Source organism: Lygodium microphyllum, chromosome 12, assembly GCF_053477565.2.
Source record: "Lygodium microphyllum isolate KBCC chromosome 12, Lygodium_microphyllum_v1.1.10, whole genome shotgun sequence".
Taxonomy (NCBI): Eukaryota; Viridiplantae; Streptophyta; class Polypodiopsida; order Schizaeales; family Lygodiaceae; genus Lygodium; species Lygodium microphyllum.
Window position 1 is genome coordinate 9,946,875 of NC_141146.1, and position 13,203 is coordinate 9,960,077.

The window sequence follows — 13,203 nt, forward strand, 5'->3', positions numbered from 1 at the left end:
GGATTTAGAGTGATGTATGGTTGATAATGAAAGTATTTGAGAGTGTTTTAGATGATATTGATTATGTTTTTGAAGTTCATGATGATTCTCAGTGGAGATATAAAGCTCTATGATGTTCTGTTGAGGTTCTGATTGGTTCTGTATAGCTTCTGTTTTGTTTTGATTTTCTTCTGTATGAAGCATGGATTGATGATTGATGAAGATTGAGATCTTTTGGAAGCTTATTGAATAATTTTTGATAGTATGGAATGGTTTGAGTATGAGTTATGAGGTTCTGATGACCTTCTGTAACCCTCTGTAGACCTTCTATAGAACCTCTGTCTCTGCTCTGTCTCTGTACTGTAACCGTATTGTAGCTGCTCTGGTACTATACTGCAACTGTTCTGTACATCTTCTGTAAGTGTTCTGTAGAATGTATTTGTGACTTTGGGAAAGTTTTCTAACCTTTGGAAAGGATGAATCTAAGTTCAAAATAGCTAAAACAAGTGGAAGAAGCAACTGCTGAAGGCTGAAAAGAAGATTGAGTGACAGTGACAGTAGTGAGCTATGAAAAGACACTGTAGTGGCTCTGGTGACTCTTTATATCAGACATACCTCTTGGGAGGTGCATCCACGACCTAAGAAGGATTATTGAGAGTTATTATGAGAGTATTGTAGTGAGGAGATGATGTACTATTGATAGAGAGAGAGAGAGAGAGAGAGAGAGAGAGAGAGAGCCAGAGATAGTCAATTCTATCAAAACAGTATAACTGTATATGAGAGATTGAGAGAGAGAACTATAAAGACATTGAAGATGAATATTATGTGATTGATTTCCATTCAAAGATGGTGTATTATTTTATGTTCTTGATTCTATTGATGGATTCTATGAAGATGTTGAAGATTATGGTTGATTCTATCAAATCCGTGGGAGATATCTACTATGATGCTGCGTGAAGATTTACTGTTTTCTTTGTTTTGATGATCAAAAGAATGAAATAAAAGCTTGTTGATGTTACAAGATAGATTTTCTTGTAAGAGAATTTCCTTTTCCTTGGTGTTCCTCTTGGGGCTCCACTCCTCGGCTTCCAACCATCCCATAGGTGGTGCCAGAAGGTCCGTCAAAGACTCCGTGATGCCATGCTCTGCCCAGTGCCTGCTACGCGATGGTGCCTAGTCCATGCCCTCCTGCATCAGCACGTGTCTGCCAATCTGGCAGTATACTCCAAGAACCTCGGTGGCTTCTTGGCCACCCCTATGGCTGGCCATAATCACTCTCTCGGTCCCACTCCAGCTCATCAAGTGGCCTGCCCTCCCAAATCGAAAGGCGCCACTCCCTAAGCTCGTGCCAGAAGACAAAAGAGTCGAGTCGCCATGTCTTCCCCTGAAGGCCAATCACCTGGATCCTCCTCTAAGAAAGGACAGCTATCCCCTCATCTTGCTACCCTCTGTCAAGGGCCAGACGGCCCCCTCCTGTATGGTGACGAGGGTCCCAGGTGGAGCGCCACCCACTCTACCTGCTACCTATAGGGGGATGCCTGCTGGCGAAAACCTAGCGGCCAATACCACCCCATGCTCTATTGGCTCTTGTCTCAGAGGAGCAAGCCACTCCTAAGGTATTGTTGCATCTATCTCCCTTCTCCTCAGCTCCACTTCTCTTTGGCAGCCTGATACTTGCTGTGGCACCTCCTTGCTCACCATTCTGTACACCTCCCGCCATGTCCTGATGGTACAAGCCGGGCCGGCCTCTGAACTAGTCCACTAGATGTGGGGGCGCTCGCTAATCTGTGCCCCTTCCTAATCTTTCACCTGGGAGTTCCAGATCACGATCTATCTCCCCTTGGCAACCTGGGGGGCTTTGGATTAGGGCCTTATGGAGGCCCTGCCACACGCGGAGCAAGCTCCGTAGGAAATGTGATCTAGGCGCGGTGATCTAGGCTGACGTGAAGAACCATCTTAGGGACGGCCTCCACTCACCGCCAAGCCTCAGTCTATATGTCCCGAAGACCCTCCTGTAATAGGACATTCCATGTCTACCCTCCTGGTGTGAGACCGCGGATAACTAGCTTGCCCAAGAGGGCCATACTCTGGTACTCTGGGTCTATGATTCCAAGGCCTCCTTCTAACCGATACCGTATGATGGTCGCCCAGGCCACCTTGGCCCTAGAATCCCTGGAGCCGTTTGACCTGGACCAAAGAAAATCCCGTACTAGGCGGCGAAGCTGCACTACGCAAGATAAGGAGAAGCACCAACAGGAGGCGATGTACCAGGCTCTCGCTAGGACTTGGTTAACCACCAAGGCTCCACCTCCTAGTGAGAGGCGAGCCATGCTCTAGTACACCAGCTTCCTCCGAATAGAATCGAGGACTGGAAGAAACTGTTGGGCGGGAGTGATGTCAAGTACCACCTGAAACCCTAGGTAACGGACGGTCTGCCTACTCACCCATCTAAATCCTAGGTGGACGTCCCACTCTGTGCTAGAATCCGGGTCTACAACCTCCAGTTGATTTTCGCTCCCACTACAGAACGGAACACCTCAAGAGGGAGCCTCACTCTCTCCAGCATCAACTCATCATCCTCTACGTAGAGTGTTGTATCATCTGCATACTCTGAGTCTAACAACTGAGTCTCCTCTCTCACGGGAAGTCAGAGGCCGCAAAATCCGCTCACTCGTGACCTGACGAAATGAGGCATCACCTCTGCAGAGAGTAGGAACAGGTACAGGGCCAAGGGGTAGCCCTGTCGGACTGATCTCTCCAGTCGAAACTCCTCCCCTCACTTACCACCTATGAGAACCCCACTGGTGGCCAATCTGTAAAGTGTGGAGGCCCTACGAATCCAAGCCTGGGGAAAACCCAACCTCACCATTGTGCCCTCCAAGAAATCGCAGTCCACCCTGTCATAAGTTTTCTCGAAATCCAAGAGTAGTACGGCCAATCTCTACCCACTGTGCTGAGCCTACTCTGTTGCCTCAAAAAAGGTGAATACATTGTCTAGGATGCTCCTATCCTGGACAAAACCTGTATGTGTGTCATGGATGATGTCTGGAAGCACGGGGCATAGTCGCCTACCAATCATCTTTGCTAGTGCCTTATAGGCCACTGACAATAAGGTGATCAATCTCCACTATGAAAGCTCCAACCGGACTCCCCCTTTGGGGAGAAGACAAATAAGGCCTACCGAAAGACTCTCAACATATGTCCTGGAGTGAGAATCTCTTGAAAGGCCATCACTAGGGGATCCTTCACCACCTTCCAGTAGGTGGTGAAAAAGGCCTTGGAGAGGCCATCCCAGGGTTGCACTTGTACGTCGAACGGACTGGTTTGTACCATACAAACCGTACGGTACGTATCCGTATTGTTTCGTACGAGATTTTAAACATGTTTTGGCCACATATCTTGCGGGACAAGGCGAGCTATCCAGGGAGTTTCCACGCGAAACAGGCTCGGGAAAAAGGTGCAAACTGGGCACGATTGATCATTTGCGACACACACACACGTGACACACTCTTGCAAGTCTGGACTCTCTCCTCAGCCCATCCATGGTTTTGCAGCATTGGTGCATCCGGCCTAAAAGTCGCCGGCGATCATGAATGACAGAGAGCTGCGGTCAGATCAGCTTGCATATTTGACTCGTGTGGTCCCCATAGATGACCACAACACAGCCCTAGAGGAGCTTGGATGCTATGCAGATCAGAGAGGACATGTGGCATTTTCTTCTCCCACTTGTTGGAGAAGGGAGTCACTTGTAAAGCCTCTATTTTGATGGCAAATTTTTGGATACGCGCTGGAGACTCTTCAGCCCTTGGCCATGAGAGTCCTTGCGCAGAATTGCTCTTCAGGTGCATGTGGAGAAACTAGAGTGCCTATTCTCTCATTCACACGAAGATTCGCAATCGTCTTAGCACACGACAATTAGAGCAGCTAGTCTATTGCCCCACTAACTTGCGCATGATGAAGGCCATGATGAGTATGGGTAGTCCAAAGCAGGTAAACACCTAACCATAAAATGATAAGTCAAGTTTAATTTTTAAATTTGTTGGTTTCAACTTGTTACTTTATAGTATTATACTCAACAATTTAGTATTTATAATCTATTATCTTATGTGCATTGTGTAGGTGAATGTTGATACATTCAAGTTGACGGACGACACTCTTGCGAGTGTACATCAAGAGGTCGATGAGGAGGAGGAGCAAATCTTTGCAGAGCTCTATAGAGAGCTCATAGCAACAGACACCCGTGACACTCGTAGTCAGCATGCTCGTAGGTGAGGAGTTCGAGTTGCCAGCAGAGGCATGGTCATTCGATGCCCTCCAAGATCGACGAGGGGTGGTTCAGGTGATTTGTAGACATATATGAGGCGTGGCTCTAGTAGCTCTCATCTAGTTCCTGATGATGGCATTCCCCCCTTGCCTACAGTTAGACCGTCATTGCCTAGGGAGCCATCATTTGATGATGATGGTAACCTTATCAATGAGGATAAGTATGAGAGTGCCTCCTCATTCGATGACGAGGAGTCATCTTCAAACTCTCTTGATGAGCACTCAGATGATGATGATGATGATGATGATAGTGATGCCTCATGAGTCATCCTAGTCTCTAGGCCTCAGCTCTCTCGAGTCTCACCTTTTTGTATCTACTTAGTACTATCACTGATGATTGTATCCAGTTTCACTCATTGATGATTGTATGATGTATCCAGTACACTATACCGTTACCCGCATGTTTGCTGCTCGCATGTGATTGCGAGGGCTTTTTACCTCATGTATTCAGCATATTTTGTAATGGCACTGCTAGTTTCACTTTAAACATGTGTTCTATTATTTATAGTTTTTTTTTTTAAATGAAGTTAATTTTTTTTTCGTACTAATATTGTACCGTACCTTATAAAATCTTAAGATACCATTTAGTACCGTATTTTATCATACCATACCGTATCGTACTTTTCGTACCTGACAACTATGGGCCATCCTCTCCCGAGCATTTCTGTCCGTCCTGTGTATGGAAAGCCTCGGCCATTCTCTCCCGAGCATTTCTATCCATCCTGTGTATGGAAAGCCTCCTCTAGTTCCTCCTCTGTGAAGAGGGATAGGAGGGAGCATCCCATCTCCTCTGTGACGAGGGATGGGATGTGATCCCAAACCTGCTGTCTACATCTCCTTTTCCCAGTTCTGCTACCTGGCCTGTATGGCTGCCTCTTGGCAGATACTGCTCAACTCAACTAGGACCTCTACAACCTCCTGTGCGATCCGGTCCCTCGTGCCCCACTCCCTAGTCCAAATCTTCTCTATCTGTCTCATCACCTCCTCCCTCCTATAGATCGAGTCAGGGATCCGACAGGATCGCCTGTCTAGGGCAGATGCTAGGGGATCAAGTGTCAGGAAAACCGAGCAATGGTTCCCCATTCTCCTGACAACATGGTGCCCGCCGATTGCCCAATCTGGCTGCTTACCATTTAGGCTATAATAATGTTAGTGCCCTGTGCCACGTACTTGTTGCCCATATGCCACTAGCCGGACTCACATTGTGCACGTCCTCCTGGAGTAGCTGAAGCCACAACTCCACGTCTAGCTTCTTGTCCACTGACATAATCCCAAAGATTTTTTGCCACAAGTACATTCTTCATCATGAAGGACCAAAGTGAATAGTTATTTCCATCCAATTTGTCCTTCTTGGATACATAGGTGAAGACATCTCCTCCCTGATTTTGTCGTGATTATCAATTACCAAAAAAGGCAAAAGAGCAATATCGAAGCGGGACCAAACTAGAAATCTGAAAATTCCCAGAAATTGCAGGAAATAACTTTCTGCAATTAGTGTACAGAGGTGCACTCTGTCAAAACTGTCTATAATGCACATAATCCAAGGTGCAATCAATGTTCAGCAACACTGTACTAGCAAAATTCCCAAAATTTATTGCCTCAAATTTGTTCAAAACAGTCTTTCTGTGACTGTAACTGCAGTGCGTATGCCAATGTCCTCAAAAAACATAAAAGCCCCGAAATTTTTTATGAATGTGCCAAAAAATTTTGCATCCAATGTATCCCATACACGTTTTTGAATGCTGTGCCTGCTGCATAGGGAACCCCCTTTTCCAGAAATTTATTCTAGTATTAAAAGAACCTTTGAAATGACGAGTTGTCATTGACCACAGACGGGTACAGGCAACGCTTAAGTCGGGCGCTTCAGTCGGACTGAGTTGGTGACGGTTGACGTCTGGCGGGGCACAACAGGCTGCGCTCAGCAAGCACAGGCGGCGCGTTTGGCGGGTGAAAGGCGGGTAGAAATGAGCTGTAGAGGCAAAGGTGTGACTACTGGGGCGTTCGATTGATGACGAATGGCATAGGAAGCAGACGCTGGCAGCGCTACTGGCAAGCACCGACGAAGCGTGCAGTAGCTAACGGCTGACATGGAGGCTGCACACTAAGGACTGACGTAGCGCGAGCAAGCTACGAACTGCAGAGCTGACGAGCAAAACACTGGCGACTACTACAAATCATGGGGCAAGATTGAGCTGAGGAGAACATCGGAGATGAGCTAAACAGAGCTTGAGCTGAGTAGAGCCATTGCTGCTCTGATACCAAATGTGAAATGAAGGCACAATCGAAGCTCAACACAAAAAACAGTAGACAGTATGAGAGTGAAGCATGACACCTAATGCAATAGACTGAAAGAGTATAAGCTCAAAGTACAAGGTACAACCCTTAAACCTTAGGGTTGTAGGGGGTGTTCACACCTGAACATGGTAAGTGCCCGTAAGTGTGTGTCATAAGTACATACAAAATAATACCATAAGTTTGGAGGAAAAAACCTTTCCTACCGAGAGTAAAAAATACCCTAGTGTCCTACTGATCACCGACACTCCTATGTGAGCGTAGGCATGAGGCGTGAGTAAAATACCCAACATGAAATATAAGATGCCTAAATCCCATAAGCACAATGGAGAAAAAGGAAACCATCATGAGCCTATTCAATGATGGAATACAACTGTGCTTTGTCATTTCAGTCATAGTCAATGTCATACTCAAGATTGTGTTTATGAGTCCAAGCTTCCATCTTGGAACCTAATTCACTTGAGTAACAGTTGATCTCTTTAATCTATGTCATCATGAGCATTGTCTTTATGTTCCATCCACCATAGCCATGCTCTAGATCCATGCATTTCAACACTCTGGTGGAGAACATTTATGATGGGATGAAAGGGTTCTTTGAGATTCTCTTTTGCACCCCACAAGCTTGGGCTCAAATAATGCAAAGTATCCCTTTTTTTTTGGATGGCTAATGAATTCATGTTGTTGCTGGCAGCCCTTGGAGGAATTTTAGGATGTACTTGGATAAGCGTGTCCTATTTGGATGGAAGTCGTCAACTTCCCTTTGCATCTGTAGTAGTTTCTTCTGTTAGTCTTGTCCTCTCTTGGGCAAGTATTGGTGGAACCCCGCTTGGCTTCCTGCAACAAAAATCATGCTTCTTTGCTTTGGGATACTAGTAAAGTTTGCTCGACTAAACTATATGTTCGAGCCCTTGGGTTGCAGACCCTTATTTTATGAGTTGAGTGGAGGGACATTTGCATGCCATTGTTTTAGATGTGGACAACTAGGACACTTCATGTCTAAATGTAATCTTGATCCTAAGGGATCACAGCATCGTATGGATTCAAAAGAGGAGATGCATATGCAAGTGCAAGAGCCTGAACCCCTATCTCAAGAGCAACTTGTATCTCCTCTTCCACCTGTTGGGCAGTCAAGACTTCAGGATTTGTGTGATGGCAGAACTATGGATGAGCCTCGACCCTCGTATCATTATCAAGATTCTTGGGTGACAATGGTGAATCGTCATGGTCGCCAAGAATCTCATTCGGCTCCTATGCATACCCCTCCATTGAATGTTACTTAAACATTTTAGCAAAGGGGAAAGGGATTTTATTCTAAGCTCCAATCATTTCATTCACATACAGTAGGTGTGCAAGCAAAAAGTTCTTCGGATTCTGCCTTGTGGTTTGATTCTCAGGGAAGACTGTTTCCACCGAGGGAAGCTCTTTGTACTCAGCAACAACAGTTTCCTTCCCAAGCATCATAGATGTTATTCATGCTGAAATGAAGAGATTTCAGGCAGGTAGAAGTGCAGATGCCAAAGGGAAAGCACTGCAACAACAGTTTTCTCTTGCCTATTCTATCATGACGATAGCTTTATGGAATGTTAATGGCGTCTTGTCTGGAAGCAAACTATATAGAATGTGGAGGACTATTTTTGCTGGAAACTGGGTTATTTTATGCACAATGGAGCACAAGCACATGCAAAGGCTGGTTCTACTTATGTATATAAGGATTTCGCAGTGTTTTTTAGTGGTCATGCACCTGGTAGATCTGGGGTCATGCTCGCTACTCACTCTACTCTACAACCTTCTTTGATTTTCCAGGATGCTCGAGGCAAGTTTATGATTGTGGAGATTATGTTCAAGGGTGAGGCTCTTTGGCTTGTGGGGATGTATGCTCCCAATACAGATACAGCTCAGGGTCATTGGCAGCTTTGGGTGGATTTGCAGAGTCTCTGTTTGGCCCTTCAGGGGTTTGTGATGGGTGATTTTAATACCTGTGAGTATGCCAAGCAGGCAACTTTGCCTCATTTTGTGATGGATGGTCTGGAATGCCAGAAATGGGATGCTTTGACTGCCTCCTCATTGGAACAAGATGTATGGTCCTGGCTCCATCCTTCACAACTCGGGTTTACCATTCATTCTCTTCGATATGCTGGAAGCTGGGCTAGATTGGATGAGGTATATGTTTGTCAGAATGCTTTCTTCCTCCCGATAGTGCTTAATATGTGGGTGGAGAGACATCATGTCCTCTCAGACCATTATCTTCTGGATTTGGAAATGATTGATCACCTGGTGGATGCCTTCAAGGGCCAGCTCGGGCATCTGCACTTGAGATTCAATCAGACTTTTCTATTGCATGATCAATCCTCACAACACATGTTACAATTTATGGCTCCGTTTGGCAGAAAGGTTCTATCTAAGGGTTTGGAACATGGCCAATCTTTTGGAATAGTCGACGTGCTTTTTCTAGAGCTTATGGGATTCAGCACACATCTGCATTTAGTGCCGAGTTATAGCATTTGCAATCCTTGTTGGAACAATCTGTCACCTTGCAACCAGCTGGGGACTCATCTGATGAGTTGACCACTTATTCAGAATGGTTGAAATGCAGAGTATGGCTCTCCATGATGAGCAATATGCAGACTATAAACTATTGGCCCATTTCAATGCCTTATATGATAGCAAGGGCCAAACTCATCAGTTTTATACTTGTCTTCATCAAAAATATGCACGCCAGAATATCGTGCGCTTGTTGGATATACAAGATGTTATGGTCACTAACCCTCACTCTATAAAATAGATGCACCTTATATAATAAATCTTTGTTGGGTCCACAATAAATTCTCACACATGCAGCTCTTGCTGTCCACAATTATATTTTGGGCATGGTGCATGACCAAGTGAAACTTGAATGGGTGGATTTTATGGAGGCAGTTATTACTGAGGAGGAGGTTGAGGAGGTTTTTTCCCATCTACCCTGCAAGAAAAGCCCTGGTTGCAATGGCTTGCCGATGAACTATTCTCAACATATGTTGATCAGCTCAGGGATCCATTGGCATGACTTTGTTAGCAAGTTTGAAGACAGGTTGCATGCCCTTAGATTGGAAGATTGTAGTGCTTCATTTGTTGCCGAAAACTCCCTCACCTCCAACTTTAAAGCAGTGGAGGTCCATTTCTATTATGGGCTCATTATATAAAATATTCTCTAAGATCATCTCTAATAGACTAGAAAAAGTTTTCCTGTAGTTAATTTACTCACGATAGTACAGTTTCATTAAAGGACACAATATCATGCACAATATTTTGAATGCTCAATTGGGGATAGATTATGAAAAGCCCTATGGCCAACAGGTTGCTATGATTCAATTGGATATTGAAAAGGCTCTTGATCACGTTAGCTGGGTTGACAATTAATGTATGCTATGGGTTTTGGGCCCAGAATGACATTTCTTATAAATACTATCAGCACTGATGCAGTGGTGCACATCATATGAACGGGTGACCGATGAGATTGTTCTTTCTCACTCTCTTCATCAAGGATGCCGATAGCAAGGGCAAAGACATTGAAGCCAAGGCATAGATTTGGATTGAGACCGTGGAGGACTACTTTACTGCCACGGGAACTAGCCCTGCTAATTAGGCTATGATCACCAAGTTGAAATTGACCAGTGAGGCATGCCTGTGGTGGAAACAGTGCTGTAAAGACCAGGGACTTGCTAAGATAGCTATCACCTAGGAAAAGTAGAAAGAAGCTGTGGGTGGTCAATATTTGCTACATAGTAACTCTTATTAGTAGAGAGAAACTTTTGGGCCAGTCTCTCATTGATGATTCCTTTATGTTCCTTAAGGCTAATAGATTCAAACTCCTCAATCTGTGATCTACACATTTTCCACCAAAACTGCCAATTTTACAGCTCCCATGCCACTTTTGCACTTTAAATTCTGCCTTGAAATCAGCTCTCACAAACTTTACCTCAAGAGAAAAATCAAGAGATGGTTGAAATCATCTTACCGTCATGGCTAGGCTTGAGCATATAGCCAAGCTCTGGCCCTAAAGAGAAGTTGAAGAAACAATTGAGACTATCTTTCCCTAGGGTCTAGGCTTGACCTCAAGATCTCAAAGAGAAAGTTGAAACTATATTGGCCTCAAGGCCATGCTTAAGCACATGGCCAAGCTGTATCCTTAAAAGAGACAATGAAGAGAAAGTTGACACTTTCCAGGCCTTGTGGCAAAATATTATGAATTCCACTTAGCCATTTAAAATTTCAAGTCTTTTCTTCTTAGCCACTTAAATTGCATCGTGATAAGAGTCTCCTTATCTTACCATTTGGCACCCCCCTTGATTTTAGAAAGGAAGTAATTCCTTGCAACAAGCAGAACTTTTGGCTACATCCATGTTACTTGATCGGCATGACAAGCAAGTGCAAAGGGTTAAATTTAATAAGATAGCAAGATCGGGCTTAAATACTATCGAGAATGTTGTTATTTTAGGTTTAGCAGGGGTTTATTCTTTTCACCGTATTCGCTAGTAACTCCGAATACCTCGAGGTTATAGGTTGACCTTGGAGGACACACTTCGGAGGCACTCACTCTTGCCTACTTCTCAGCCCTTATCATCGTGGTTGGATTGGGCCTTTGTGAATCCACAAGATTTTCTAAAGCGGATAGTTAATTAGATCTACCACAAAATGGTAGAAGATAAGAGATGGATCACAAAGAAAGCTAATAAAGTTTCGTCCGTTCATGATATTGTAGCTAAGTGGCATGATTGCCTCCTTCATTTGTGGAAGTCAAAGCTTCCATATCAAGGGAAAGTTTGTATTTGGAGGCTTCTCATTGGGGTTTTCCCACTCGCAATGTGTTGTGGGCTCACAAGATATCTCATGGAAAATGTATACCATTCGGTTGTCTTACAATTCCCCTTGAAGCAATGTTAAGATATCTCTCAAGGCAATGCTTCCATCAACACTACAAGTGGTGAATGTAGATTGCTTCTCATCTACAAAACCAAGTATGCCAATGTGGAAGAATTTACCATGTTGTAGTTTGAATCTTGTTTGATTCACTATAAAAGTTGCCAAAATTTTCTTTGTTCTTTTAAAGGAGAAAGGGGGAGGAGGGAGCGAGTGGGATCTACTCTAAACATATGTGTGTTTCCTCATATCTGCAAATACAAGACTTTACCATGTTGCACTTTGAGTCTGTGGTGTAAACAGTTCACTGTGGAAGTTACACAACTTTTCTTTTTCTTTTTCCTTTTTCTTTTTTTCTTTGGTGTGCTGTTGGGTGGGGTGGGTGAGGGCTGGTGTATGTGTAGGGGGGGACAGTCTAATCTAAAATATGTATTTTCTCATACTCATCAATGTTTGAATTGGTGAAAGCAGGCTGCATCTCATTGACAAAATCAAATATGCTAACGTACAAGACTTTACCATGTTGCAATTTGAGTCTTGTGCAAACGATTCACTATACAGGTTGCCAACATTTTCTACAAAGGACAAGCTTTCCAAGCTGATTTCCATAGACTCATCAGAGATGCCAAGCAGCAAGAGTGGCAATAGATAAGGTGTTGTTAGGCGTACTTTTAGAAGATCTACTTGAGATGTACCATTTCCATAGCCAAGCCACCCAGCAATAGAAGTAAAAAATAGCTGCAAAAATTTGCTAAAGTCGAGCTTAGTAAAAGACAAACAATGCTCTAGGTACTTCAAAAAAAGCAAGTTTATGCACAATATATCACTTACTTTCCGAACTTGTTCGGACCGATCAAAAGCCAACTCTTGGACACTAGGGGCCAACACTTCATTTATCACCTGAACCGGTAAGTCGCATTGCATTATTGCATTTATGCCTTGTAAGGTGGCCATTCGAACCTAAAAATTTTTGAAGTGTTTTGATCACCACTACCTCCCTGCCTCTCTCCCGCCCTCTTGCTCACTTTTTTCTGCTGGTGAAGGATTTTGAATTTAAGAATAGAAATATGTACAAGGGATCTTCTTGCCAACTACTTAATACAAGTGCCAAAGACAGATAGAAATGAACACAAGAACCACAAGGCTACAATGACAAGAAAAGGACATCATGAAGTGTGTAGCACAAAGGTGGATTTGCTGATCTCCATCCATAGTCCCTTGGGGTTTCCAAAATGAAGAAGTGGGAAACAGTCGAACTGGAATTTTGGTTCCAATAAGAAACGGCAAAGTGCAAAACGATGAGAAGTGCCAAAGACCCAACAGAACACAGCACATGAACCAGAAGGTTACAATGACAAGAAAGAGAAATCATGAAGTGTGTAGGACAAGGGTAGAATTACTGATCTCCATCCAGAGTTGCTTGGAGTTTCTGGCACGTTTTTCCTCTTCCAGACTCACATGGTCTGGCATTATAGACCTTCCGACTGGCTATTCCCCTTGTTATATAACTTTTGATATGGAAGTCCTTTACATGGCTGCTTTGTACTTGGTTTTTTGCCTTGGAACATTTTGTTCGGAGGTGTGTTAATAGAATTTTTACTTTTCTCTAGGGAAAAAAAAAGGCTTCGAGTTTCTGAAATGAAGAAGTGGGAAACAGCTGAAATGGAGTTTCAGTTCCAGTAAGAAATCACAAAATGCAAAGTAACGTGTTTG

The 13,203-nt window shown here is 44.0% G+C and overlaps 1 protein-coding gene across 1 annotated transcript in view; it reads right to left on the bottom strand.

The window, feature by feature from the left end:
• The window catches only part of LOC148027440 (uncharacterized), a 176,374-nt gene that overhangs the window by 62,626 nt on the left and 100,545 nt on the right, over nucleotides 1-13,203 (bottom strand). Inside the window, exons 7-8 of the mRNA XM_087689130.1 lie at nucleotides 12,322-12,450; nucleotides 12,010-12,228 (exon numbers count right to left, since the gene is read on the bottom strand). Of these exons, the coding sequence (XP_087545256.1) occupies nucleotides 12,010-12,228; nucleotides 12,322-12,450 (348 nt within the window). The remainder of the gene's footprint in view (nucleotides 1-12,009; nucleotides 12,229-12,321; nucleotides 12,451-13,203) is intronic.